The sequence below is a fragment of the Schistocerca gregaria genome, chromosome 7 (genome assembly GCF_023897955.1).
Source record: "Schistocerca gregaria isolate iqSchGreg1 chromosome 7, iqSchGreg1.2, whole genome shotgun sequence".
NCBI lineage: Eukaryota > Metazoa > Arthropoda > Insecta > Orthoptera > Acrididae > Schistocerca > Schistocerca gregaria.
In genome coordinates this window covers 252,526,709-252,552,863 of record NC_064926.1, presented here as the reverse complement: position 1 = coordinate 252,552,863, position 26,155 = coordinate 252,526,709, and the positions used below count along the sequence as shown (strand labels likewise).

At 43.6% G+C, this 26,155-nt stretch overlaps 1 protein-coding gene across 1 annotated transcript in view; it reads right to left on the bottom strand.

The window, feature by feature from the left end:
• The window catches only part of LOC126281966 (myrosinase 1-like), a 286,428-nt gene that overhangs the window by 235,261 nt on the left and 25,012 nt on the right, over nt 1-26,155 (bottom strand). The window contains exons 2-3 of the mRNA XM_049981342.1: nt 7,238-7,371; nt 2,139-2,273 (exon numbers count right to left, since the gene is read on the bottom strand). Of these exons, the coding sequence (XP_049837299.1) occupies nt 2,139-2,273; nt 7,238-7,371 (269 nt within the window). The remainder of the gene's footprint in view (nt 1-2,138; nt 2,274-7,237; nt 7,372-26,155) is intronic.

Sequence of the window (26,155 nt, the reverse complement as noted above, 5' to 3'; positions counted from 1 at the left end):
CATATTAAGTTATTCGTAGTCGTAATTGAATCGTATAACACAAATTTAATGCATTTTTTGTACTCATGTGCAGGGGTTCACATTTTTTTATTATTCAGAGTCACTTTTCACTTCTCGTGCTATACAGATATCTCCTCTGACTTATTTTGTGATTCGTATTCATTTTCCGGTGACATCACTAAACGGTCAACTGCAAATAATATAAGAGGGCTGTTTACAATCCCTCCTCGAATTGTTTATGTAGATTAGAAACAGCAGAGGGCCTTTAACACCTCCTGTGGATCGCCTGCCACGTAATTTCTGTTTCACTCGACGACTTCCCGTCAGTTGCTACGAACCCAGGCTGTCACAGCTGGAACGATAATCCAAAGACACGCAATTTGATTAGAAGCCATTTGTGAGGAGCGGTGTCAAAAGCCTTCTAGAAATATGAACATATGGATTCAACCTAAGGTGCCCAGTCAATAGTACTCATTACTTCGTGTGAATAAAGAGCCACTCGTGTTTCAAAATACGATATTTTCCAAAACCGTGCCGTGTAAGAGCCAACAAATCGTTTCTTCTTCGAGGTATTTGATAATGTTCCAAGACGGCACATGTTCCAGAATGTTACTGCAGATTGATGTCTTTGATATGAGTCTGTAATTCAGCGTTGACTCCTATTTCCTTTCTTGTGTATTGGTGTGCTCTGCGCGACTTTTGCAATCCTTAGATACGAATCTTTCGTCGGGTGAGAGATTGTACAGGTTCCTTAAATATAGAGCTATTTCATCAGCATACTCTGAAAGGAACCTAACTGGTATACAATTTGGACCAGAAGACTTTATTTAGTGACATAATCAGCTTCTAAAATCTGCAGTTTGACAGCTGTTCTTGACATTAATTCTGGGATATTTACTGCACCCCTCTTTGGTGATGAAATTTCGGAAAAATGTGTTGAGTAAATCCACTTTCCTGGCGCTGTCATCGGTAACATTAGCAGCTCCTGTTGTAATTTACATACGACCAGAATCTCTTTGGATTTTTGCCAGATTTTGCAACAATGTTCCACTTTGGAAAGTGTTAAAAGCGCCTCGCATTAAGGTCTGTATTAATTTTCGAGCTTCTATAAAATATTACGAATCTTGAAAATTTTCTTTACTTTTAAATCTGGCTAGCTTTATAGTTACTTCTCCAACAGTTTTCTGTCATGTTTTATGTACCTTCAGTCCACGAGGAATGATTTTGTAAACTTGAAACAGTAGTTTCTTATGGTAAATGCACATATTAATGTGTATTATAGTATCTACGTTAGTTGACGGGACTCGCGCACAGAGAGAATGAAATCACGAGACGAACAAGACTAAGCTAGCAGTAAAGAATTTAAATATCCAGGAAACGATTTGTATGCGTTAGCGGAGGCACAGAAGTGATGAGTCGTATAAAGCAGTATAGAATCGGCTAGGAATCTTCTGGAAAAGCCGTTATCAGTGTTGAGTAGATATGATTACCAACAGTCCAACACGAATAATGACCCCAGGGTGCCACACCCCCTCACCACCCCTGTAGAGTTCAACATGTTTACGTGTTTCAGGTCTACTTAGTGACGTACTGAACTGTACAAGAAGTTCCGTATCCAGCTATGGAACAGAAGGTGCAAAAGTCAATTAAACTCGAGAAAAACCACAGTTAATGTATTCCTGTGGATGCGAAGCCCCAATGGTCATTCGAGGTGACATGACACAATATTAGAGGGAATTAAATAGCCTTATTCACTTGTTTCTATTCTGTGCGCCTGGGCAAAAATTGTTCCTTCGTCTTGGGTCATGTAGAGAAGAATTACAAATCATAGTATAATTTTATGTGCAATGATGTATTTGTGTATGGGATCAGACTGAAGTAAAAGTCTGTCTTTGGATAGTGTGTGACAAATCCTCGAAAAACGAAAATTAGTTTTGTTAATTTCGCGCACTTGGTTTGCATCTACCTCCGCGGAAAAAAATGGTTCAAAGGGCTCTGAGCACTATGGGACTCGAACCTGCGACCGTCGCAATCACCTCCGTGGAAGAAGAAAAATTGCTGTTGGCAAGTCAAAATAACTTAGTAATACAAAATTATTTTATCCAGATAGTTACGTCTGTTGAGGTAGTTTGTCTTACCATAGGCTCAATTCCATTGGAAATCAGCAGGTCAATTAGTTTGTTGTAGTACTCCACGCCCAATGGGTTGACTTGACTGACGTCACCCAGGGGGAGTACCCGTGCCCAGGAAATGGAGAAACGGTAAATGTTAACCTGAAACAACAACATTGACGTTCGTATTTCTGCTTTACTGCAGTACAATTATAACCGCCAAAAAAATAATCATATAACTACACTGTGCAAAACTGTAAGGCAAAAGTAACTTTCGCATGATGTCACTGCCAAGTAACACGCTTGATGAAACTTGGCCGTGCATAGAAAGAACAGTATAGCACAGCAGGCTCTGAGCACTATGGGAATTAACATCTGAGGTTATCAGTCCCCTAGGGCTTAGAACTGCTTAAACCTAACTAGCCTAAGGACATCACACACATCCATGCCTGAGGCAGGATTCGAACCTGCGACCGCAGCAGTCGCGCGGTTCCGGACTGAAGCGCCAGGAACCGCTCGGTCACCGCGGCCGGCGCACAGCACGCAACAGAACTCATTAAGCATTTTGACGAACAGAAATAACACTTTTATTCAAGGACAATAATTATACTCAAGTCACAGCGAAATATAATGGTCCCCTGGACATTACAAAACGAGGGACATGATCTTAATAGGATGCGTGATTACCGCAAAGGGCAGTGCATGCGGTGACTGTACCTAACGGTTGCTGCTAGTATAGTTGCTCTTCTAAACAGTTCCATTCGAGCAAACCAGTTGCGTTTTTACCTGCACTTGCTTGTACTTCAGATATTTGATCTATGCACTGCTCTGCTTAAAAAGCGTAATCATAGGGTAAAGTCGTACACGTCTGCTTTCATGCCCCGCAGCTAATTCGCTGCAAATAATAAGCTGCAGCTACGATCGATCAGTCTGTGCCCTGGCTAGAATTGCGATTTAATAAAATACCCACAAATACAAAATAGAACTTAAGTGAATACTTTAATAACAAGGGCTCTATTCTAATGTTTGTAATTGATGTAGACTACAGAGAATTATGTGGAATAATAATCAAAATATCCACGGGTGTACTGCCGGTCTACAGTGTCCAACGGGCACAATATTTCGGCGATCATACATGTCGCCATCATCAGATGGACTGACGGACTGAGCTCCTGTGAACGCGACGGCACGGAGATCCGTACGCTATGGCTGCTCAGGGGGAACTGGGTTCGGTCGCTGACGCTGACGCTGGAATGACGAGCCTGTCCTTGGCTCGAGGTGATGCAGTATACACATACATATGTCGTTCCTGCAGTTCCTGTAGGGGAGAGAAATATTAATTAACAGTCTAGTCGAATGGTCCTGTCTGGTTTTACCTGAAAAAGAGAAAGACACACTCTGTTGAGGGATTAGTAAAAACTTAATCCCTCAGCAGGTCAGGCCAACGCATGGTTCGCCTGTGATGTGGTTGTTGGCCTAGTCCACGGATGAGCCGGTTGCGAGAGTGTTCCGTCCTCTCGTAGAACTTCCTGGCGATGGCGCGGAACCTTTCTCGAAGAGGCAGGATTCCGGTGCCCTCGTGGAGTTGGCGCGTCGAAAAGCGCCTCGGAAGATGCATAGCAGTCTTCAGGGCGCGGTTCTGTATCCGTTGCAGAGTCACAATGTGAGCATCTGCGGCTTTCCCCCAGACCACGGCCGCATACTCTAACAGTGGGCGAACCAATGTTAGGTAAAGCGTGATGCCGTGTTGCGGTGGCAATGTCGACTGCGGGTTTAGCAGTGGATACAGGGCGCGGAGGCGTCCAATTGCTCTCCCTTTCACATCACGGATGTGATGCTTCCAGGTGAGCCTGCGGTCTAGGGTAACCCCTAGGTATTTCGCCGTCCCACTCCATGGGATGGGTTCTCCCAGGATTTCGAGCGGCGTAAGCCCTGGCGGCAGAAGTCTTCGAGTGAAGACGACTGCCTGGCTCTTTGTGGCGTTGAATTTCAACCGCCACTTTGTTGCCCATGAGCCCAAGGCGTCGCACCCACGTTGGAGGCGGTTTCTCAGTACCTGGGCATTCATGCTGCGCGTGAACAGGGCTGTATCATCAGCATACAGCGCCAGTTCGACTCCTGCCACTTTCGGCGCGTCTGCAGTGTACAGGGAATACAGCGAAGGGGCCGAGAACCGACCCCTGCGGCACCGCTGCACGTATCTGCCGGTCTGTGGACTTACCGTCGTCAGCCCTCACGTGGAAGGTTCGTTCGGACAGGTACGACCGCAGCAACGTCATGTGAGACGTCGGTATCCCTTGTTCAAAGAGTCTGAACTCGAGACCGTCGTGCCACACCGAGTCAAACGCTCGGGAGACGTCGAGGAACACTGCGCCAAGGAATTCCCTTGTCTCCAGTGCCCTCATGGCCGGTTCTACCACCCGCAACAGCTGGTGGGAAGTGGCATGCTCTTCTCGGAATCCGAACTGCTCGTCCGGGATGATGCCCTCCTGGGTGACGTGTCGCATCAGTCTTCTCGCGTACAGCCTCTCGAAAACTTTCGAGAGGGACGGGAGTAGGCTGATGGGTTGGTAGCTCGAGGACATCTTCAAGGGGGTTCGTGGCTACTGTTAACTTCCGAAACACACACTGTCTCACTACTCTCAGTAGTGAGACAGTGTGTGTTTCGGAAGTTAACAGAAGCCACGAACCCCCTTGAAGATGTCCTCCGCAGATGGGGACGAAACGTTGGGTTACAATGCGAAATCCATCAGACCACGGCATAATAGCCCGGAAAAGAATTTTATTAATCATGACAGTTCCGGCCGTGAAAGTTTACATTTTACAATCTCTCGTGTGTTTCGAAGTGCCACCAGCAGGTCAACTAACACAATGACTGTGCGCACGGACTTGACTGAGGTACAATATTCGAACAGTTCGTCATAAGCCACAGTAGTCAATGCCAAGCAACGTTTGAGGTAGTATAAAGAGGCACGCCACAGGACAGTGGATTGCTGGAAAAGAGGGACCTGGAATGATGAATCATGCCGTACTCTGTGGCGCAATCCGATGGAACGATTGTCTTTGGCGAACGCCTGGAGAACGTAACGTGCCAACATGTATAGTGCCAACAATGAAGTATGGAAGAGGTAGTATGAATCCTGCCATAAAGCAGCATCTGTCAGAAAATTGTTTGTGGGTAGTAACATTCCTGAAACGGATTAGCCTGATAAGAGTCCCGACCTCAACCACTAGATCACCTCTGGGACGTTAAACTCCCTGGCATATTAAAACTGTGTGCCGGACCGAGACTCGAACTCGGGACCTTGGCCTTTGGCGGGCAAGTGCTCTATCATCTGAGTTACCCAAGCACGACTCACGACCCTTCCTCACAGCTTTACTTCCACCAGTACCTCATCTCCTACCTTCCAGACTTCACAGAAGCTCTCCTGCGAGATAGGAGATGATGTAATGGCGGAAGAAAAACTGTGAAGAGGGGACGTGAGCCCTGCTTGGGTAGCTCAGATGGTAGAGCACTTGCCGCGAAAGGCAAAGGAGCTCCCAAGTTCAAGTCTCGGTCCGGCACATTGTTTTAATCTGCCAGGAAATTTCATATCAGCGCACACTCCGCTGCAGAGTGAAAATCTCCTTCTGGTCCTTTGGAATGTGTTAGAACGTAGACTTCGTTTCAGATTCCCATTATTTAACACGGCTATCTTCTTTGGTTTCGGATGTTGAAGAAGAAAAGACTGCTGTTCCTCCACAGACATCCAGACACCTCACTGAAACTGCCCCCAGCAAAGACCAAGCCGTCATAAAGGCAACGGAAGGCACACGCCTTATTAATTTCCAATAACAGGGTACGGTATACTTTTGATCAGATTGTATACGGCACTACGTCGTAGAGCAAACGTGAATTTAAAATCCGAGACAATTCATCAGTACAAAGGTATTCACCATAAAGATATAAATTTTCGCTGGATATCATGACAAATAATTTGCAATAAACAGTAGGCGTATCCAGTCTCTTTAACAAATAAATTATCTTCTGTCAGAAGCTAACTTCCTGGTGTTCGAAGTATTTATTGCTTTCAAATCATCCACATAGTACGTATGACAGTTGCGGGAATCATGTAGGTAATGAATAATCCGTACTAGTTTGACGCACCGCCTGGTACAGTTTTTTTTCCGTTGATCAATAGCTTAATACTCATGATCGTTGGTCGTTTCGAAATAAGAGGAAGTACATTTGATAATCAAGTTCGAAGAACACAAAGAAATATATGCGGAAAATATTGGGTACTGCAGGAGGAACAGTAAAATGGTTCAAATGGCTCTGAGCACTATGGGACTTAACATCTATGGTCATCAGTCCCCTAGATCTTAGAACTACTTAAACCTAACTAAACTAAGGACATCACACACATCCATGCCCGAGGCAGGATTCGAACCTGCGACCGCAGCGGTCACGCAGTTCCAGACTTAAGCGCCTAGAACCGCACGGCCACACCGGCCGGCAGGAACAGTAAACATTTTAGTAGGTGGCAGAATACAGTATTTCGAATAAAACTTTCCATATACACATGTATACTTTCTATTGGTTCCAGAGATGCAGCTCATTGCAGATATAATGGATAGTGCCACCGTCATTAGAAAACCCCAGGAGTCCTCGTTGTGTTGTCAGAAGAATATGAAACTACTTTGAAGTCAGAGGTGGGATTTTTTAAAATTAACTTCGAACTTAATCATTTCCCTTTGCATAACAGCTTGTGTGAGAGTTCTTGTTTGTGTTAGTTTCTAACATATAATTGTATCTTTTCAGCTAATGAAAATTCGGCACGTGTTACATGTAAAATTTTATTCGAAGTAGTCTGTACCACCACATCTTGAAATATTTACTGCTTCCCCTGAAACACCATGTAAATATGTGTTTTTGTGTGAGGGAGGTGGGGGGTCATTGTCAAGAAATCTGGAGATACAGTTCTGCTTGAGCTACATGCAGTCGTCTTTCCTCGAATAATATCTCCTTAACCTGCGTAGTGATATGATATGCAGTGTACGTCCATGAAAAGCACGCTCAGAAGAATTTGACAGACGCCATAAGTTCTTTAATCTGCTATATGAACCGTCGTAAGCGAGTAACTCACCCCTAGGGACTTGATCATCTCCACGTCCTCTTCGTACTTGTGATAAGAATCGCAGGCCACATCGCCGTTTGATCCGTCATCCACGTAGTCTGGGTGCTCGTGAGTCATCCGGTCCCAGATGTTTTCCCCCTTGCCTGAAACAAGGGTGCAGACAAGCCGCAGAGTTACAACTCTTCATTGTCTCAACATCATACAGTACCACACGTCAGATACAGGCTACAATAAATACATTTTCTGCTGTCCGTCAAGTTTGCTGCTCTCTGTAATCCGAGACGTGTCTGAACAGCTGCATCGACCCACTTGACTGATAGTTTGCCCACTTTCACATTTCATCTAACATTTTCTGCTCAAAAGTATCCAGACATCACTGTTTAATGCGGAACTGAGGGCTAGAAGTCACGAGAGCCGGATCCGCCATATAAAAGGAAGCAGGGAGATGGTGTTGTCAGTGGAGAAGCAATAACAGCAGAACAGGTCAGTCAGAAGAGCTGATGGACATCGAACGTGGACTGGTCACCAGATGTCACCTGAGCAACAGACCCGTCAGAGATATTTCAACCATTCTAAGACTTTCTCTGCCTGGGGACTGGGTGTTTGTGCTGTCCTCATCATTTCATCATTATCCTCATCATCGTCATTTGTGACATTGGACAGATTATACTGTGAGAAAATTGGACTGCGTAAAAATTGGGACTTCGTACGGGCGCTGATCACCGTGCAGTTAAGCGGCCCACAAATCAAACATCATCATCATCATCACCATCCTTCTAAAACTGCTCTCTTCGACTGTTGGTGACGTGATTGTGAAGTTAAACTTGAAGGAACAACCATAGTTAAACTAAGGTCAGGCAGACCTCACGTACTGGCGGACAGGCATCACTGAGTACGGCGGAGGGTGGTTGTAAACAATCCTGTGAAGTCAGTGGAAGCAATCATTCCTGAGTTCCGAAGTGCAACCAGTAGTCCAGCCAGCATAACACCTGTGCGTAGGGAGCTAAAAAGGATGGGGTACTACGGTAGAGCAGCTTCCACATTAGCCACGGTCAGTGAATTACACGTGACTGACTGTAGACGATAAGAACGTCTTACAGACAGTATTACGTGACGCTTGAGGTAGTGTAAAGAATGACGTCACTGGACAGTGAGTGACTGCGGCAACCCGATGGAAGGGTTTGAGGTTGGCAAATGCCTGGAGAACGTTACGTGGCATTTAGTGTGATGCCAGTAGTGAAGTACGGAGGAATTGGTGTTCGGTATGGGGGTGTTTTTCGAGTTTGTGGTGTGGTCTCCCTGTTGTTGTTGTTGTTGTTGTTGTGGTCTTCCAGTCCAGAGACTGGTTTGATGCAGCTCTCCATACTACTCTATCCTGTGCAAGGTTCTTCATCTCCCAGTACCTACTGCAAAAAATGGTTCAAATGGCTCTGAGCACTATGGAACTTAACATCTGTGGTCATCAGTCCCCTAGAACTTAGAACTACTTAAACCTAACTAACCTAAGGACATCACACACATCCATGCCCGAGGCAGGATTCGAACCTGCGACCCTAGCGTATCTACTGCGACCTACATCCTTCTGAATCTGTTCAGTGTATTCATCTCTTGGTCTCCCTCTATGATTTTTACCCTCCACACTGCCTTACAATACTAAATCGGCGATCCCTTGATGTCTCAGGACATGCCCTACCAACCGATCCCTTCTTCTGGTCAAGCTGAGCTACAAATTTCTCTTCTCTGCAATTCTATTCAATACCTCTTCATTAGTTATGTGATTTACCCATCTAATTTTCAGCATTTCCAAAGTTTCTATTCTCTTCCTGTCCAAACTATTTATCGTCCATGTTTCATCTGGCTACATGGCTACACTCCATACACTTTCAGAAACGACTTCCTGACACTTAAATCTATACTCGATGTTAACAAATTTCTCTTCTTCAGAAACGCTTTCCTTGCCATTGCCAATCTACATTTTATATCCTCTCTACTTCGACCATCATCAGTTATTTTGCTCCCCAGATCGCAAAACTCATTTACTACTTTAAGCGTCTCATTTCCTAATCTAATTCCCGCAACATCACTCGATTTAATCCGACTTCATTCCATTATCCTCGTTTTGCTTTTATTGATGTTCATCTTATATCTTCCTTTCAAGACACTGCCCATTCCGTTCAGCTGCTCTTCTAGGTCCTTTGCTGTTTCTGACAGAATTACAACGTCATCGGCGAACCTCAAAGTTTTTATTTCTTCACCATGAATTTTAATTCCAACTCCGAATTTCTCTTTTGTTTACTTGGCTCCCTATTGTGATTTTAAAAAACGCTAAATGCGAAAGGATGCACACACATTTTACGGCACTGTGTACCGTGTGCAGTAGAGGAACGGTTCAGAGACAATGGTTGCTTGAATCAGCAAGATAATGAACGCTGTCATAAAGCATCATCCGTAAGGTAGGCATGGACAGTGAGGCTCCAGAAATGAACTGGCCTGCCCATAGTCCCGACGCTGTGCCCAGTGAGGTATAGGAAATAAATATATTAAACTGGATGACGTGATTTTCTAACCTATTACTTTCTGGCTCTCTTAAAGTTAGTTAGTTGAAAGATACGAGGCACAGAACTAAGCTCTTTCATAATATGACGTAACGCTGCAGTGCAACAGTTAATAAAGGCGCATTTTCCGAAATTGAGAACGTGTTGAAAATGGTTAAAATTTTTCCCTTCTTCCCATTACGTTTGTGAATACGAGACTTCTCAGCCTCTGTTTAATATCGACTCTTCTGGAATATCGGTACAAAGATTCTTGACGTCGCACTTTTAAGACATCAAAACAATAGCCTGTTGGTCTTTCTGTTGTCCATTCATAACTAACCGCAAACGTGCGACTTGTAATCCTACGCAAATTCTGTGCGCTTACGTGAGAAGACAGCAGCGATCGTAAATAGGCAGCTGATACAGATTGTGATGGAGTTGTTTTTCTGCATGACTCATGCAATGTCTTTGGTCTTGACGCACGAGGAGGAATTAGCTGAACCTCATCCATTCACTATGAGTCAGTGCATTCCACGAGATTCAAAGCAAACGATAAGAATATCTTACCTTTAAGACTTGTGTGAAGAATCACAGCCGGCCGGAGTGGCCAAGCTCTACAGTCTGGAACAGCACGACCGCTGCGATGGCAGGTTCGAGTCCTGCCTCGAGCAGGGATGTGTGCGATGTCCTTAGCTTAGTTAGGTTTCAGTAGTTCCAAGTTCTAGGGGACTGATGACCTCAGAAGTTAGGTCCCATAGTGCTCAGAGCCATTTGAACCATTTGAAGAATCACATATCGGCCGCGAAAAGCTCATACTTCGTATTCTGTTCAAGGTTACAATCCGAATAAGAAAAACTCTTGACTTGCACTCATTTAATGGTTCAAATGTCTCCGAGCACTATGGGACTTGACATCTGAGGTCATCAGTCACCTAGAACTTAGAACTATTTAAACCTAACTAACCTAAGGACATCACACACATCCATGTCCGAGGCAGGATTCGAACCTGCGACCGTAGCTGTTCGTTTTATACGAGAGCTATACTTTAGTAACCTTCTTTATGCTGTAAGGAAACTATAGAACACTTAAAACATATTTATTAGAAAAATCTTAACCTGAAACCACCCCATGCATAATCACCATTTAGATTTTGTGTGTGTGAAGTCTTATAGGACATAACTGCTAAGTTCATCAGGCCCTAAGCTTACACACTACTTAACCTAAATTATCCCAAGGACAAACATACACACACGCATGCCCGAGGGAGGACTCGAACCTCCGCCGGGATCAGCCGCACAGTCTATGACTGCAGCGCCTGAGACCGCTCGGCTAATCCCGCGCGGCATTTAGATTTTAACACTGCTCATAAATAGTTGGCAAATTCTGCCGCCTAAGATTGCAGTGGCGGCCGGAGTGGCCGAGCGGTTCTAGGCGCTACAGTCTGGAACCGCACGACGTCTACGGTCGCAGGTTCGAATCCTACCTCGGGCATGGATGTGTGTGATGTCCTTAGGTTATTTACAATTAATTGGTTCTAAGTTCTAGGCGACTGATGACCTCAGAAGTCGCATAGTGCTCATAGCTATTTCAACCATTTTTGGATTGCAGCGTGTGTAGGTGTCGTCACACATCGTGCCTAGTAGTGACTCGCGATGTCAGCAGAGTTGGGCTCTTCCAAAACTACGATTCGGTAGTTTTGGCACACTTCATAAAAGACGTAGTAAATAGTAGGGTTACTAGAAGTATTGGCAGCATTAGTAGGGAAGGAAACATAAGTGAATGTGTAACAGGGAAACAGGGAGCCGACGATTGTTTTCCACATAATTAGAAGTGCACATCACTCAGTCCACCGTGTATTTTATATCCTTACAGAATATAAATTTCATAAGTAATAAAAATTAGTTGATCGCGCAACATCTGCACTTTCATGTAGTCAAAGATTACTTCTGATGCAAGTGCAGTTTACATGCACAAACATAAAAAATATGTAATTATTGTTGTTACTTTATACTCATTAGTACGTTCTCCATCATGATCAATGCAAGAGTTTCCTGAAAAACCCGAAAGATTTTTTTATGAATGACAAAAACGTGATTTATATACACTGATGAACCAAAACATTATGACCATCTGCTTAATGCAATAGTTTGTTTGTCCGTCTTTGGAACGAAATACATCGCTGATTCTACATATCAGGGATCCAACAGTTTGTCGGTAGGTTTGCAGAAGTATGTGGCGTTAGATGTCTACGCATAGATCATATAATTTGCGTAAATAACGGGACACTGATTTGCGTACGCGGTGATGGCTGATTTGCGTACGCGGTGATAGCGACCCAGATGGGTTTCATAAAATTTACAGCAGGCGAATTTGGTCTAAGAAACATCAGTGTAAGTTCACTATAATGCTCCTCAGTTGTAGTACGGTTTTGGTTCAAATTGGTTCAAATGTCTCTGAGCACTATGGGACTTAAACATCTGAGGTCATCAGTCCCCTAGAACTTAGAACTACTTAAACCTAACTAAATAAGGACATCACACACATCCATGCCCGAGGCAGGATTCGAACCTGCGACCGTGGCAGTCTCGTAGTTCCGGACTGAAGCGGCTAGAACCGCTCGGCTACCGCGGCCGGATACGGTTTTGGCTCTGAGACACAGACGGTTATACCGCTGAAATATGACATCGGGGAAAACATCAAGTATGAAGGGACGCAGGTGTTCGCAACTGTCTGCGTGACGATTACTACCACGTGTCCCTTGCAAGCGCAGGAGAATGTCTCCCAGCAGCCTGCGGCCGTGGCGGGCTGTGCGGTTCGTGTCGCCGTTCACCTCGATGACAGCGTTTGTGGAGACGACCATCAACCTAGTGTAGAGACAATGTGATTCGCCCAAAGAGCTGACACGTTTCCATTAATCGACGGTCGAATACCGATGGTCCCGTGCCCACTGCAATCGTAAATTGACAATGTCGTTGGGTCAACACGTTGCCACGTACGGGTGGCCTTATGCGGAGCTCCATGATCAACAATGTACGATTAACAGTGTGCTCCCAAATACTTGCACCAGCATTGTGCACTTTCAGCAGAGATGCCATAAATCAGCGTCTGTCCTACTTTACAGAGCAGACAAGCCTCCGAAACCCACGCTCTATCAAGAGTCGTGGACATCTAACCATTTAGCACTTAGTGGTAGTTCCACTGTCCTTCTACTTCCTTCTGTAGACGCTCACGACAGTAGCAGGTGAACAATCAAGCATTTTCGCCGTTTTCAAGATACTCGTTCATAGGGTCTGCGTAATAATAATCTGCCCTTTGTCAGCTTCGCCATTTTTATCTCAGTGCATTTCCATACCTCCGCTAGAATGATCCCCCGTCCGTTTATGCTCCGCTTACATACTTTTGTTACCGCGTCACATGCCCGCAACGCCAGCAGAAGGCGTCTAGCTTTGCGGTGGGCAGTGGCAATAATGTTTTGGCTAATCAACTTAGGTTTGACGAAGTACTGAAGTGATGTTTGATATATTTTTGTTTTGCGTTTTCTTTTATTTTATCCTTTTTTTTTTAGTAAATGGCATTTTCTAGAGGTATGTGATATATCTGTATTGTTTTCTTTATTTTCACTACAACTTTCCTCTGTTTCAAGTTACACATGTCCGCCCCTGGTAGCTGAGAGGTCAGCGCGACGGAATGTCATACCTAAGGGCCTGGATTTGATTCCCGGCTGGGTCGGAGATTTTCTCCGCTGAGGGACTGGCTATTGTGTTGTCCTTTTCATCATCATTTCAACCCCATCGACACGTGAGTCGCCGAAATGGCATCAACTCGAAAGACTTGCACCAGGCGAACTGTCTACCCGACGGGGGGCCCTAGCCACATGGCATTTACATTTACGTTACCAATCCACTATTTTCGACTAAAACCCGAATTAAACGTTTGCAAGTTAAATGTCGCTATAAATGTTGTTAATTTTTAAGTAACAGACCAGGGAGGGAGGGTTGGGGGGGGGGGGGGGGGGGGGGAACTATAGGGTGTCCGTAAAGTCTAGGAACACTACTTATTTATTGCACAAGAACTAAACATTGTACAGATGTCATACATATTACATTTTGAAGAGAAATTCTGGAAGTTTTTATTTTCAAACATTCGATATGCGAATCGTGAGTGACCCGGCAGATGTCAATACGGTAATCGAATTCTTGCCATACCCGTCCCAGCATTGATTGCATCGTCGACTGTGGCAGTCGCTTGCCATATTCTCTCCTGGAGCTCTGCTATATCACGTGGTAAAGGTGGCTGTTGGTCGCTTCTTACCGTACTCGGTTCTAAGCATCCACTGAACAGCTGTAGCACACTTGTTTTTGTCGAAATCCAACACACAGAAAGCTCGCTCCGCATTTGAACTCGCCATGTTTGCGACTATCGCTGACTATCGACAAATTACCAAACTACGCTGTGGCGTTAATCATGAAAAAAAACTTTCGGAGTTTCTACACAAAATGGCAAATGTATGATATCTGTACATTGTATGGTTCTTGTGCAATAAATAATTGAAAGTGTTCCCGGACTTTATGTACACCCTGTATGTAGAACACAAACATTCCGGAGGTTACCTGTTTCTTCACATATCTTCACTCAGTTTCTAGACGGTGCTCCGCTTCCTGTCTTTAGGGAAATCTTGTAAGACACTGATCGCACACACAGAGAAGGCGATCGTTATGAAGCAACGCCCGATAGATATGCAACATACATAACGTACTGGTAAAGCAAGTATGACCTTCACTGTCCAAACCTACTAGGAAAACTACCGTAGTCTACCCTTACTTACTCTTACGAAGCGCCAAGTGTAAGAGGGGGAGAATGACAACAAAGCCAGTAAGAATTCTCTATCACCTGCTCCCTCTCTTCACATCGCAGAAGTTGCAGTGGCTATTTGCTAAGCTGTAAAATATCATCCCATTTCCTAAGACATGGCACCCAGTGTACATTAAATAAAAAAATAAATAAAAAATCCATGAATTGGTTCGCAAACAAAGCAGCTCAATAAAACAGAATCTTAACACAGACAAAAAAATTACATAAGAAGCCTATCCGGAGCGTAACGTCTGTTTTCATGTAGCAAGGGAATAAGTGGGGTAAACGAAACAGTCGGTACGATGACTCACGCAGCAGGGAAACGTATTGATTCTAGAATGTTCACAAGAGGCATTCAGAAAAAGTATCTCGCATGAAAATCTCAACAAAATCAAAATACGTTCCGTAATACAGGTTTTAGTAGCAAAATATCTAATTACTATTGACAGTCATCTTGAATTTGTACTGTATATGGACCGAACGGGATGAGAAAATGTAGTGTGCGCCAATGGCGGCAAGATTTTGTCAAAAGTGGCTGTCCGTCTGTTGTCAGCAACCGGTTGATACAGAATACTGACCAAAAAATCCGTGAAAACAAGCGCTTCAGGAGATCTCAACTGTCGGCCAACTTTCCGCAGATTTTTGTGTTACGAATGAGAGCGTGACTAAATAAACAACGAGGGTATTACGAAGTTCTGTGCTCATTGAATTTAAAACTCCATTCTGAGAACTTGAAAACAACGGATGACCGCTTCTCTAAACTTTTTCGGTACGACGCGGAAGGGGAGAGCCTACGAAACAGAAACGTGACTTCTTCATGCTCATGGAAAAATGTTTTGGTTCTTAACGCCTTAACTGCGACAGACAACTTCAAAATGCTTTCGTGTATAACGTGCAATATATCTAAAAGTGAAGTAAATGACGGAATATTTGCTTTTTCTATCTGACGGCATACGGTGATAAAGCATGTCATACAAGTTGTAAGTCGTAATAAAACTATGTTTGAAACAAATCACGAAGTAGTAGGGATCGAAATTTCGCCAAAATACGATGAGCGTTAACCAGTTGCACGCCATATAGAAAGACAAATACATCACACGTTATATATTTCCAGTTATCATATAAATTTCAATGACTGCACAAACTGGTAAGAACAAAATGATATAGCAGGATGATCAATTAGTTTCCTTTTCAGATTAAAAGAAAATATTTCTGAAGTGAATTTAAATTGCATTGGTTATTCGTTATCAGAATACGCTACAGACGATCAGCAGCAGAATGGGGATTGTAAAATTGCCTTTCATGGTTTTATAATATTTCTCGTGATGTAGTGAGTAAAAGAGAAAGACTAGAAAGATTTAAATTTCGGAGGCATAGTGTCTCTGGATTCTACTGTGGCCGCCAGCAAAGATCACTGACATCCAGAGTTGTAGAACTTCAGTAGAGTAAAAGTAAGCACATTTTGACAGAACTAAGCAGTATTATTCTCACCTCACACTGCGTGGTTGCTTCCGATAAAAGGAGGAAGGAAACTCTGTTGATTTTAACACTTCGTCGACAGCTGTATCGCTAGATAAGAGCACTACTTAAACTGGAAAAGGTTTTGAATTGAAATTTCATCCGTCTCTAACAATCTCAAATTCTTTGGGACGTAAAAACCTCATCATTTTCACTTTTAACTCTGCTTGGATCCTTATGCCTCAGTCAGACAGAATCAGTTGTCAGTAAATGGAACAAATGTTCCCAGTTTCTCACCCTGTGATGTACACTGCCTGACAAAAAAAGTGAAGCACCCAAAACACGACCAGAAAACGAAATGGGACTTCACGGGTTGAGATGTTATGTAATGTTATTTCAGTGACTACAAAATCGTATCACATTTTCAAAGAACTTGGCACTATGAGTCCACTTATCAGTATGACGTTGCACCCCATCTGGCCTGCATGCATGCAATGGTTCCTTTGAGAAGATTCTCATAAACCTGTTGTATGCACATCTCATGAAAACTGGTCCACAACTATTGCACATGGTTTTGTATGCTGAATGCTAGCACTGGGACGGAGTTGACGTCTGATCTCGTACCACACATGCTCTATCGGCATTAATTCGGGAATGCTGCTCGTCACGAAAGTACCTCAACATCAACAGACAATTCACAAAAAACACTTTCAACATGCGAGTTTGGATGAGCGTTATCTGTTGAAGAATGGCACCAAAATAGTCACATAAGAGGTGGCACATGAGGACTTGGATGTCCGAGATGTATCACTGCGCAGTCAGAGTTCCCTCAGTGATTACCAGCTGCGACCTGAAGCCATACGCGATGGCACTCCACTTCAGGATGCCAGGAGTAATATCCCTGAGCTTTTAAGTAAAGTGGTGTCCAAATTTAAAGCTACAAACGGAAATTTTGCAACGTTGCGTTTATTTTGCCACAAAACAGTGTAAACAAGTGATAGTAAAGTAGAAACAGTGTAAAGAATACAAAACATAAACAACTGCAATATGCGTAATAGAAGACAAAAATGTTCTGAGTTTTCCCAACTTAGGTGATTCACACACACACATTCCGACAACTGCTTAATGTGCTCAGTAAGTGGTGTGATCACCTCTGGCAGCAATATAGGCCTGCCAACGATGGGGCATGCTTTGAATGATATCATCAATCTCATGTTGAGGCAATAACGCCCATTCTTTCTGCAGAGCTGCTCGCAAATCTTGGAGGGTGGATGGTGGATGCTGACGTGATGCAACCCGTCTCCCTAATGCGTCCCAGACATATTGTATGGGATTCAGAGCGAGTAGGCCACACCCTGCGTGCAATATCTTCTGTCTGCAAGAAAACATTAGCTACCTGTGCTCTATGAGGCCGAGCATTATAGTCCATCAATAAAAAGTCTGGGCCCGCAGCACCTCACAACTGCACGATACCTGACGGCTGTTAAACCTTGCCGATTTACATACACAATTTCATGAACAGGTTTCCGAGTGGTCAACATAATCTCTGCCCCCACCATTGGGGATCCTCCTCAATACATGTGAAAGGTATCTGTTGGATTCCTTTCATGATAATTTCTGAAATCTGTTGTCATTTACGGCATAAATTCCTCTTCTAAATTTACTGTGGTGTTTCTGACTATCTGAGAGGAGACTGAGCAGTGAAACGTGTTACTTTTACACATAAACAAGAACGATCTGTCACACTACTACACTTTAAAACACAATTTATATGTAATTCATGTCACACAGTCTCATACGAAACCTACATACGCTTTCTTTGATATACTGTATATGATAAGATGTCATCCCCCTTCCCTTCTGTGTGAAAGGATGAATGAGCAAATGTATTTCTAGTTGCACACTGGATGGTAGCAGACAAGCCTGTCTGCTAGAGAACAGTAGGACCAACGTCGGAGCAGGTAGCTACGCTTTCTAAAAGCAGAGAGGTTTCCACTCTTAGTATGTTCCTGTCCGTCCCTTGTCATGTTGGTATAGGAAGCTCCCTCTCTGGTCACTTCCGTTTTGTATACGGAAGCGCCCTTGGTAGGAGCCCAGGTCAGTCTGCCCGTGGCGAGCGTCTGAAGTGGTAAGATCTCCAGCTAAGCGCGTGTCTGCTAAGTCCGTAGGACAATGGATTTCTTAAGTTCAGCCTAACTGAAAATTTAATCACCTTTATTACAGGTTTAGCTCTAAAATATCTAATGTTATCTTAAATTGCAACGCAGTGTAATTCGAGTGTGAAGTTCAGAATATATTCCGGTAGTTGCTTTGTCACTACTTTGTGAGTAAAGTGGAACCACGTATTGATCAGTAACTCTAACTAAGATCATCAATCTTAAATGCGAATGTGCGTGAGATTATAACGTCTCGTCTTGACAATATTTTTCAATATAGCAACTTTTCTTTATGTTCAACCCTCGTGGGGTGTACTTTGTGAGACCAGTACCACCAGTTGTTTGACCCATCAGGTTAATAGTAAGACGATAGTAACCAGTTCAAGGTTTTTCTTTTGTAAATTTCTTTTGGATGTAATTTATTTTAATTATCAGAATTATTGTGGAGTTACACTCTTTATGTAAGCCAAGTCGACCACGTGAAGCATATGGTGTAATCATCAAAGTAGCCCTCAGCTATTCTTTTCGGGAAGATTTCACATAGAGTTAATATGAATTTAGTATACCAGTGTGTGGTAATTACATGACGGACAGGATTGCGCTACGAACGTAACTTCTTTGGGTGAAAATTGAATGGGTTGGTTGTGGTTAATTTCCTCTTGCATATGTTTCAACGTTCTTCGTGCGTTATTTTATGAATGCAGTGTTGTATGCAGTCTCCCAATCTTGGCTCCATATTTGATGTGTTCCGAAAGATTACAATCTCACATTTTCACAATCCTAAATAAGGCACCAGTTTAGTTATGAATCAAGTTTAATATGCTGAAATTTCAATTATCAATGTTAAAATAAATTTCCAAATATAAACTGATTTATTTCTTTTTATTTAAATTCTCTTTTATATATATACATATCACCGGTTGTCGTATGACTATTAAAAGATTATAATTAACGTTAGTCTGATTGAGAATTTGGTAAGCTGGACTGGATACCTGGTGAAACGGTTGCGCAGTAATGCTAGGTTAACCAACCCCAGACAGCTCACAGCTTTTAAGCTGCTTTTATTGTCTATCAGCACCGCTTTCATAACAAATTAAAGCAACAATGTTACACATGTCTCTTTCGACAATATTTGGGCCCCAAAATCGTGTTCCCCTTTCCCTCCAGATTCGAATTCTCCGAGAATCACTCTCCAGACCAAATCGAGACTAATCTGTGAAAAGAATATTGGCTCACTGTTCGACGGTCCAGGTGGCATATTGTATCCACCCAAGACGTGGAGGGGGGGGGGGGGGGAGGGCTTCAGAAATAATTAACATCCGAATAGCGTCAAATGGCGTCAGACTTGGCCAGTGGTGTCTACATAGTGATTGTATTATAACACTGGTGAAAAGAAAACATAACTACGCCTGCTATCGCGATCGCGGATAAGCCCTCATGAATGCATTTAAGTGTCTAAAAACTTCTATACTCGCTCCTCCCCTACTAACTGATGCCACCAGATAATCTCATCACAATCGAAGTGTAGAAATGCGAGCTGCGTACGGCGCAGATGGCTGCGCCTGCTACTCATCAAGTAACGCACAGGCTGCCTGCCAGAGCAGAATTTGCGCTCACAGCTCTGTCCCGGCACTTAACTCAGAAGTCTCTAGTCTTAGCTCCGAACACGTGCACAGCCTCACGTCTTCTCTCAGAGTCTTACTGAAAACTCCGCCTCCGGAGCCTTCTCTGCACAGAGTCCACGCCGCAAAACACAATCCACAATTTAAAAAAAAAAAAAGAAGCAACAAATAACGCCCTGTTATGCAACAGATAAGTTGCTATCTGTTTTCCGACCAACGGATCCGTCTAAACAATTCTCCAATGAGCCGGTGAACCACTCAGCGCCCCAGTTACACTCTTCTAGAAGATTCTGTATCGATGTGCTAAGTCTTTCTCACATACAAAATTTCCTAAATGTCAGCTCCTGGTCTGCCACTCCTCATTATTTTTTATGAAATGCCAATAACAACATCTCGCATCCTTTTGTGATCATTTGACGTTGCTTCTCTACTGCATAGCTCTCAGTTGTACTTGAAATGGCCTAATATAAGTGTCGAAACCGGTCTGTAAACTTAATAAGGTTCTAAAAAGAAAAGAAAAGCAACTGGAGCAGCTTTTCATTAATTGGCCATCAGTTGCGTTGTCGGCTCGATTATCAACCAGGTAGAGTGTAAGTAGGCTGTTTAGGTTTTTTTTATTTGTAACACCACCTCTGTATGAAAATCACTGGCTGTGCTGTGTGCAGTCTGTGGCTGGTTGGCATTGTTGTAATACTCGCCATTGTAGCGTTGGGCAGTTGGCTGTTAGTGGCGCGTAGCGTTGCGCACTTGGAGGTGAGCCGCCAGCAGAGGTGGATGTGGGGAGAGAGATGGCGGAGTTTTGAAATTTGTAAGACTATATGTCATGAACTGCTATATACATTATGACTTTTGAACACTAGTAAGGTAAATACATTGTTTGTTCTCTATCAAAATCTTTCATTTGTTAACTATGCCTATCAGTAGTTAGTGCCTTCAGTAGTTCGAATCTTTTATTTAGCTGACAGTAGTGGCGCTCGCTGTATTGCAGTAGCTTGAATAACGAAGATTTTTGTGAGGTAAGTGATTTGTGAAACATGTAGGTTAATGTTAGTCAGGGCCATTCTTTTGTAGGTCTTTTTGAAAGTCAGATTGTGTTGCGCTAAAAATATTGTGTGTCAGTTTAAACACAGTCATGTATAATTTTTCTAAGGGGACGTTTCAAGAGGAACTAACAATAGCTGACGGTGACAGATCAGTGCTAGAAAAAGACTGAAGGAGTCAGTGGCAGTGGGAGGGGAATAAGGAGAAGGAGAAAGTGGAAATTGGGGGTGAGAGGCATTGACAATTAAAGGGACAGTCTATGACAATGACAACGAGGAAGAGATTCTGACAATGAAAAGCGACAGCAGCACTGGGAAGGAATGAATGAGATAGTAACAGTAAGACAGAGCAAGAGGGGAACATTGATAGTGAGAGAAGACACTAATAGCAAGACGGAACGAAGGAGAGTGTGGATGAGACAGTGACAGTCACAGCGATGCTAAGAGATAATGATAATGATTTTGCTGAATGAGTGAGTGACAATGCGCAAATGGGAGTTTTTTTTTCCTTTATTGGGTTTGGAGGGCTGGCAGCAACTTAGTATACCGCTCTTCAGGCTACAGAATTTTTAAAACATAAGAAAATAAGAAACAATAAAAGCAGGCGATAAAATGGTGACGTAAAATGTAAAACAGAGGAAAACTGTGGAAAGTTAAAACATAAAAACAAATGGTGGGCGATGATAATAAAATACACAGGAAGCAGACAGGGAAAATAGTAGTCAGACAATTAAAAAACACGGCGTCAGTCTGGATTTGCAAGAGATATAATAAAAATCACACCCTAAGACAGTATGATGCCCATTCGCAACACTTCAGAAAAGACGCACAGCACTTAACAATCACTGGAAACACTGCACTAAAAAATCGGCATGAAGATGACACACCACAGGCAAGGGCAGATGGGAGGGAGGGGGGGGGGGGGGGCAAGTGGGAGTGGATGGATAAGAGTGACTTAACAGCGATGGGCTGGTAGGTGTGACGAGTACGAGTAGGATATTGCATGTTAAAAAGAGCCCGAATATGTTCTCATGCCATGCCAAAATTTTTGAGAAAGTTTTAAAAGATGCTGAGAAAGGGAGACTGAGGCCGCTAGTATCCCATTTTCAGTCCAAGTTTTTTGAAACAAGAGCGTATTAGCTTTTCGTGCTGGTTGTGATTGTACAGCCGTAGGCTGCAGCAGGAGGAATAGCTGAGATAGTCGCCACCTAGCGGTATCTCACTGAACTATCGGCTGGCTCAGAGTGCGATGACCGATAGAGCGGTGCTGCTATCTGCTGCTCCGTGGTCTCTACATCTACATGGTTACTCTGCAATTCACACTTAAGTGCCTGGCAGAGGGTTCATCGAACCATTTTCATACTACTTCTCTGCCATTCCACTCTCGAATGGCGCGTGGGGAAAGGTAACACCCAAATCCTTCCATTCGATCCCTGATTTCTCTTATTATGATGATCATTTCTCCCTATGTAGGTGGGTGACAACAAAATATTTTCGCATTCGGAAGAGAAAGTTGGCGATTGAAATTTCGTAAATAGATCTCTCCGCAAAGAAAACCGCTTTTGTTTCAGTGACTGCCATCCCAGCTCACGTATCATATCAGTGACACTTTCACTCCTATTGCGCGATAACACGAAACGAGCTGACCTTTGCACTTCACGTCTGTGAGAGTTTCTAGGACATCGTTATTTTTGACAGTAGAGACCATTATTTTTTTAACTGTATGAGACAGTTGCTGGCTTTGGACATATTTACTGCCCTTTATCATTTTATGAAGGTTATTTTCCCATTGCGTGCGAACAAAGCTGATTGGCCATACGATATACGTTGGAAAAACCTACCAGCGCTCTTTCACATCGACAGAAATGAAATGAAATGATCATATGGCAGTCCCCACCTGGGGACGTTCGTTCGCCGAGTTGCAAGTCTTCCTTGTCGATGACGATGAAATGATGACGACGAGGACAACCCTACAACCAGTGCCCTAGCGGAAAAATCTCCTACCCGACTAGGAATCGAACCCGAGCCCGCACCATAAATCAGACGCACTGAACACTCGGTATTTTTCTTTCTTTTTTTTTCCTTTTTCTGTTCCTAAAGCAAGATAACGGGAATGAAACATTCGAACAAAAAAGGGATTCTGCATTTTATCCAACTCCTTGACAATTAAATATCATTTACAGTATATCAGCAAAAAGCTCACGATACTGTGGTATGCTTTGCCATGTCCAGTGGGCTGTAACCATATACTGGTAAAAGGCACAAGGGTCCGGGTCATACCCAATCCCCACCACATAATGAACATAATGCCCAACAAGCCACATAATTGTCTTGTTCCTCGTTCTGGGCAAGAAAGTTGAATCCGAACGCAGGAGAGTTTCACTAGAGACTACCCGCTTCCGTCTTACTGACAAGAAAGGTTGTTCCCCCAGGCGACCAACAAACGTCGTACTGTAACTGTTTCGTGGCAATGACTGCATCGGTCTGTCTCACTAAGGCTCGTGAGCAGAATTCTAACACTGTGGGGAGGATGTTATGAACGACTTATGAAAGAATTGGTACCACAATGCCGCCATTTCCATCAGGAAAATAGGTAGGCTGACATTGGACGAAACATCCTTCAAATGTTTCAACTTCTGAGGTCGTCCGTTCCCTAGAACTTAGAACTATTTAAACTTAACTAAACTAAAGATATCACACACATCCATGCCCGAGGCAGGATTCGAACCTGCAACCGTAGGAAACATCCTTCCAATTGGTCTCTGGCGATAGGAACTCCACAGGGGGTGAAGGGGGGGGGGGGGGGGCTGATTTGGGAACGTCCAGCGATATAACAGCATTTTACAGAGATATCCGAAGATGGAAAAAAAAAAATCAACCCCCAAACAACTGACATCGCCCAATAACGATTAGCCGCCCAATCGAGTAACTATGGGCCACAATAAGACAGCCAGAAACAGCACGAATAACGACAGGTAGATGACTTCCATGATGGATATTTCGATACACTTCTGTGAGGGGCGTAATTTACTATTTGTTCTACCAACATATACTGGAGCGGCAAAGCTTGCAGATCGGAGACAGGCAAAAAGGTGAACTGCAATTGACTGTGAGAAGCGAAGACACGTTAAAACAATGCGTCGAAAAAATAAAGCAGAAGCTCTGGCTCGCATATCAGGGAGGCCCAAACTTCCAGTCAGCCCGGGTCTCGCCATAACTTCATAGCGCATCTAAAAAATTTCACCACATAAACGTGACCGATCATCGTTGTAACTTTCGGGTCAAGATCGCAGGAAGAGGAAAAATTTCGGCAACAAAATAGTCTTTATCCAACACGTAAGTTTCCAAGTTCCGAACCTCATGAAGTAACGAGGGCGAGCGACACTCGTTTTCGAGGATCACTCCTTGCATCCTATGTGTGACTGACTAAACAGTCATCGGTCAACGATCGATAAGAGCACCAAACGATCGACGGCGGGCAACCGATACTGCCCATGGAATTTCAGTCGTGTCAAATCCCCGTATACTGAGTAACCGACATTCCGATCGTTAATCTGTGCTCCCGCAAGACGACAAAATGCATCCAAAATGTCCTTGAGCACCAGTACAATCGTTATGAGTAGAAAGAAGTACCATGACGTCATTTACATACTCGCGAAAGGGTGAACTTTTCGCCTAATAACGACCAGTCACCCAATCGAGCAGCTAAGGGGGTTCCAAAAGTAGTATGAATAACGATTTAGGTGATTCCCCTGCAGGACATTACACACTTCTGAAAGGGTCCTAACACGACCATTCACATCAATACACGCATGACTACCAGTAATTAGAAGAGTCAATATTCTGCGTGCAGCATCTAAAGCAACAGCCGTCAACACTCGTTACAGAAAGTCATGACTAACTCGGCTAAACGCATGATCAAAATCAATGAAATGCAAAGCTCGCGACACGGGAACGGTGGAAGCAGTCGAGATGAGATCATTCAGCAACAAGAGTCAGGAGAGTACACTCGAGAGGCAACTTTGATAACGCGCTACCATGTAAGCAAGCAAAACCGACAGACGGCTATGTATCACCCGCGCTACGATTTTATAATCAAAATTGAGTAGCGTTATCGGTCGGACCTGATCCACCGTCAGACTTGCAGCCTTTTTGGGAATTAAAACATTTTTCCCGGCCTTAAAGGAGGACAGTATGTGTATCCCTTGCACCACTTCATTCACCACGTATGTTATGGTATCTCCTACGACAGGCCAAATCCAAACATAAAATTATTTGAGAGGCGAATTGCGGGGAGGAGAGCGAACTACAATGTGAGATACCACGTCACAGTCAAAAGCTATCAGAAACTCCGCATGGAGAGCTGACGTTGCAACACTGTCAAGTTGCGAAGTAAAATCAGCAGATGGTGCGTCTGATGCCACTACAGTGTAAAGTTCAGAAAAATACCACTGTTAAATGCAGATGAGAGAGCGGATAAACGGGAAGAGTGAACTATGGACTTCTCTGATGACTGCTGGGAGAAGAAACATCAGTCGATACAGAAGAGATAAGAGACCCAGTTTTAGAATCAGAGCTTTGAAAGACTTAAGATCGAATAATGGAGACAGGATCGACAACATTCCATCACAATTTCTAAAATCATTACGGGAAGCCGCTATTCACGTTGGTCATCATAATATATGAGAATGGCAATATATCATTTGACTTTCGGAAAATATCACCCACGCAATTCCGAACACTGCTAGAGCCGACAAGTGCGAGAATTATCGTACAATAAGCTTAATAGCTCATGCATCCAAGCTGCCAACGAGAATAACATACAGAAGAGTGGAAAAGACAATTGAGGATGTGTTAGGCGACAGTAGTTTTAGAAAAGATAAAGGCACCAGAGAGGCAGTTCTCTGACGTTGCGGTTGATAATGAAAGCAAAACTAAAGAAAAATCAAGGCACGTTCAAAGGATTTGTCGACCTGGAAAAAGCTGTCGACAGTATGAAATGGTCCGAGATGTTCGAAATTCTGTGAAAAATAGGAGTAACCTTTAGGGACAGGTGGGTAACATACAATGTGTGCAAAAACCAAGAGGGAACAATAAGAGTGGAAGACCGAGAACGAGGTGCTTGGATTAAATGGGATGTAAGACAGGGGTGTAGTCTTTCGCCCCTACTGTTCATTCTACACATCGAAGAAGCAGTGGGGGGGGGGGGGGGGGAGGGGGGAAGGATAAAACAAAGATTCAAGAGTGGGATTAAAATTCATGGTGA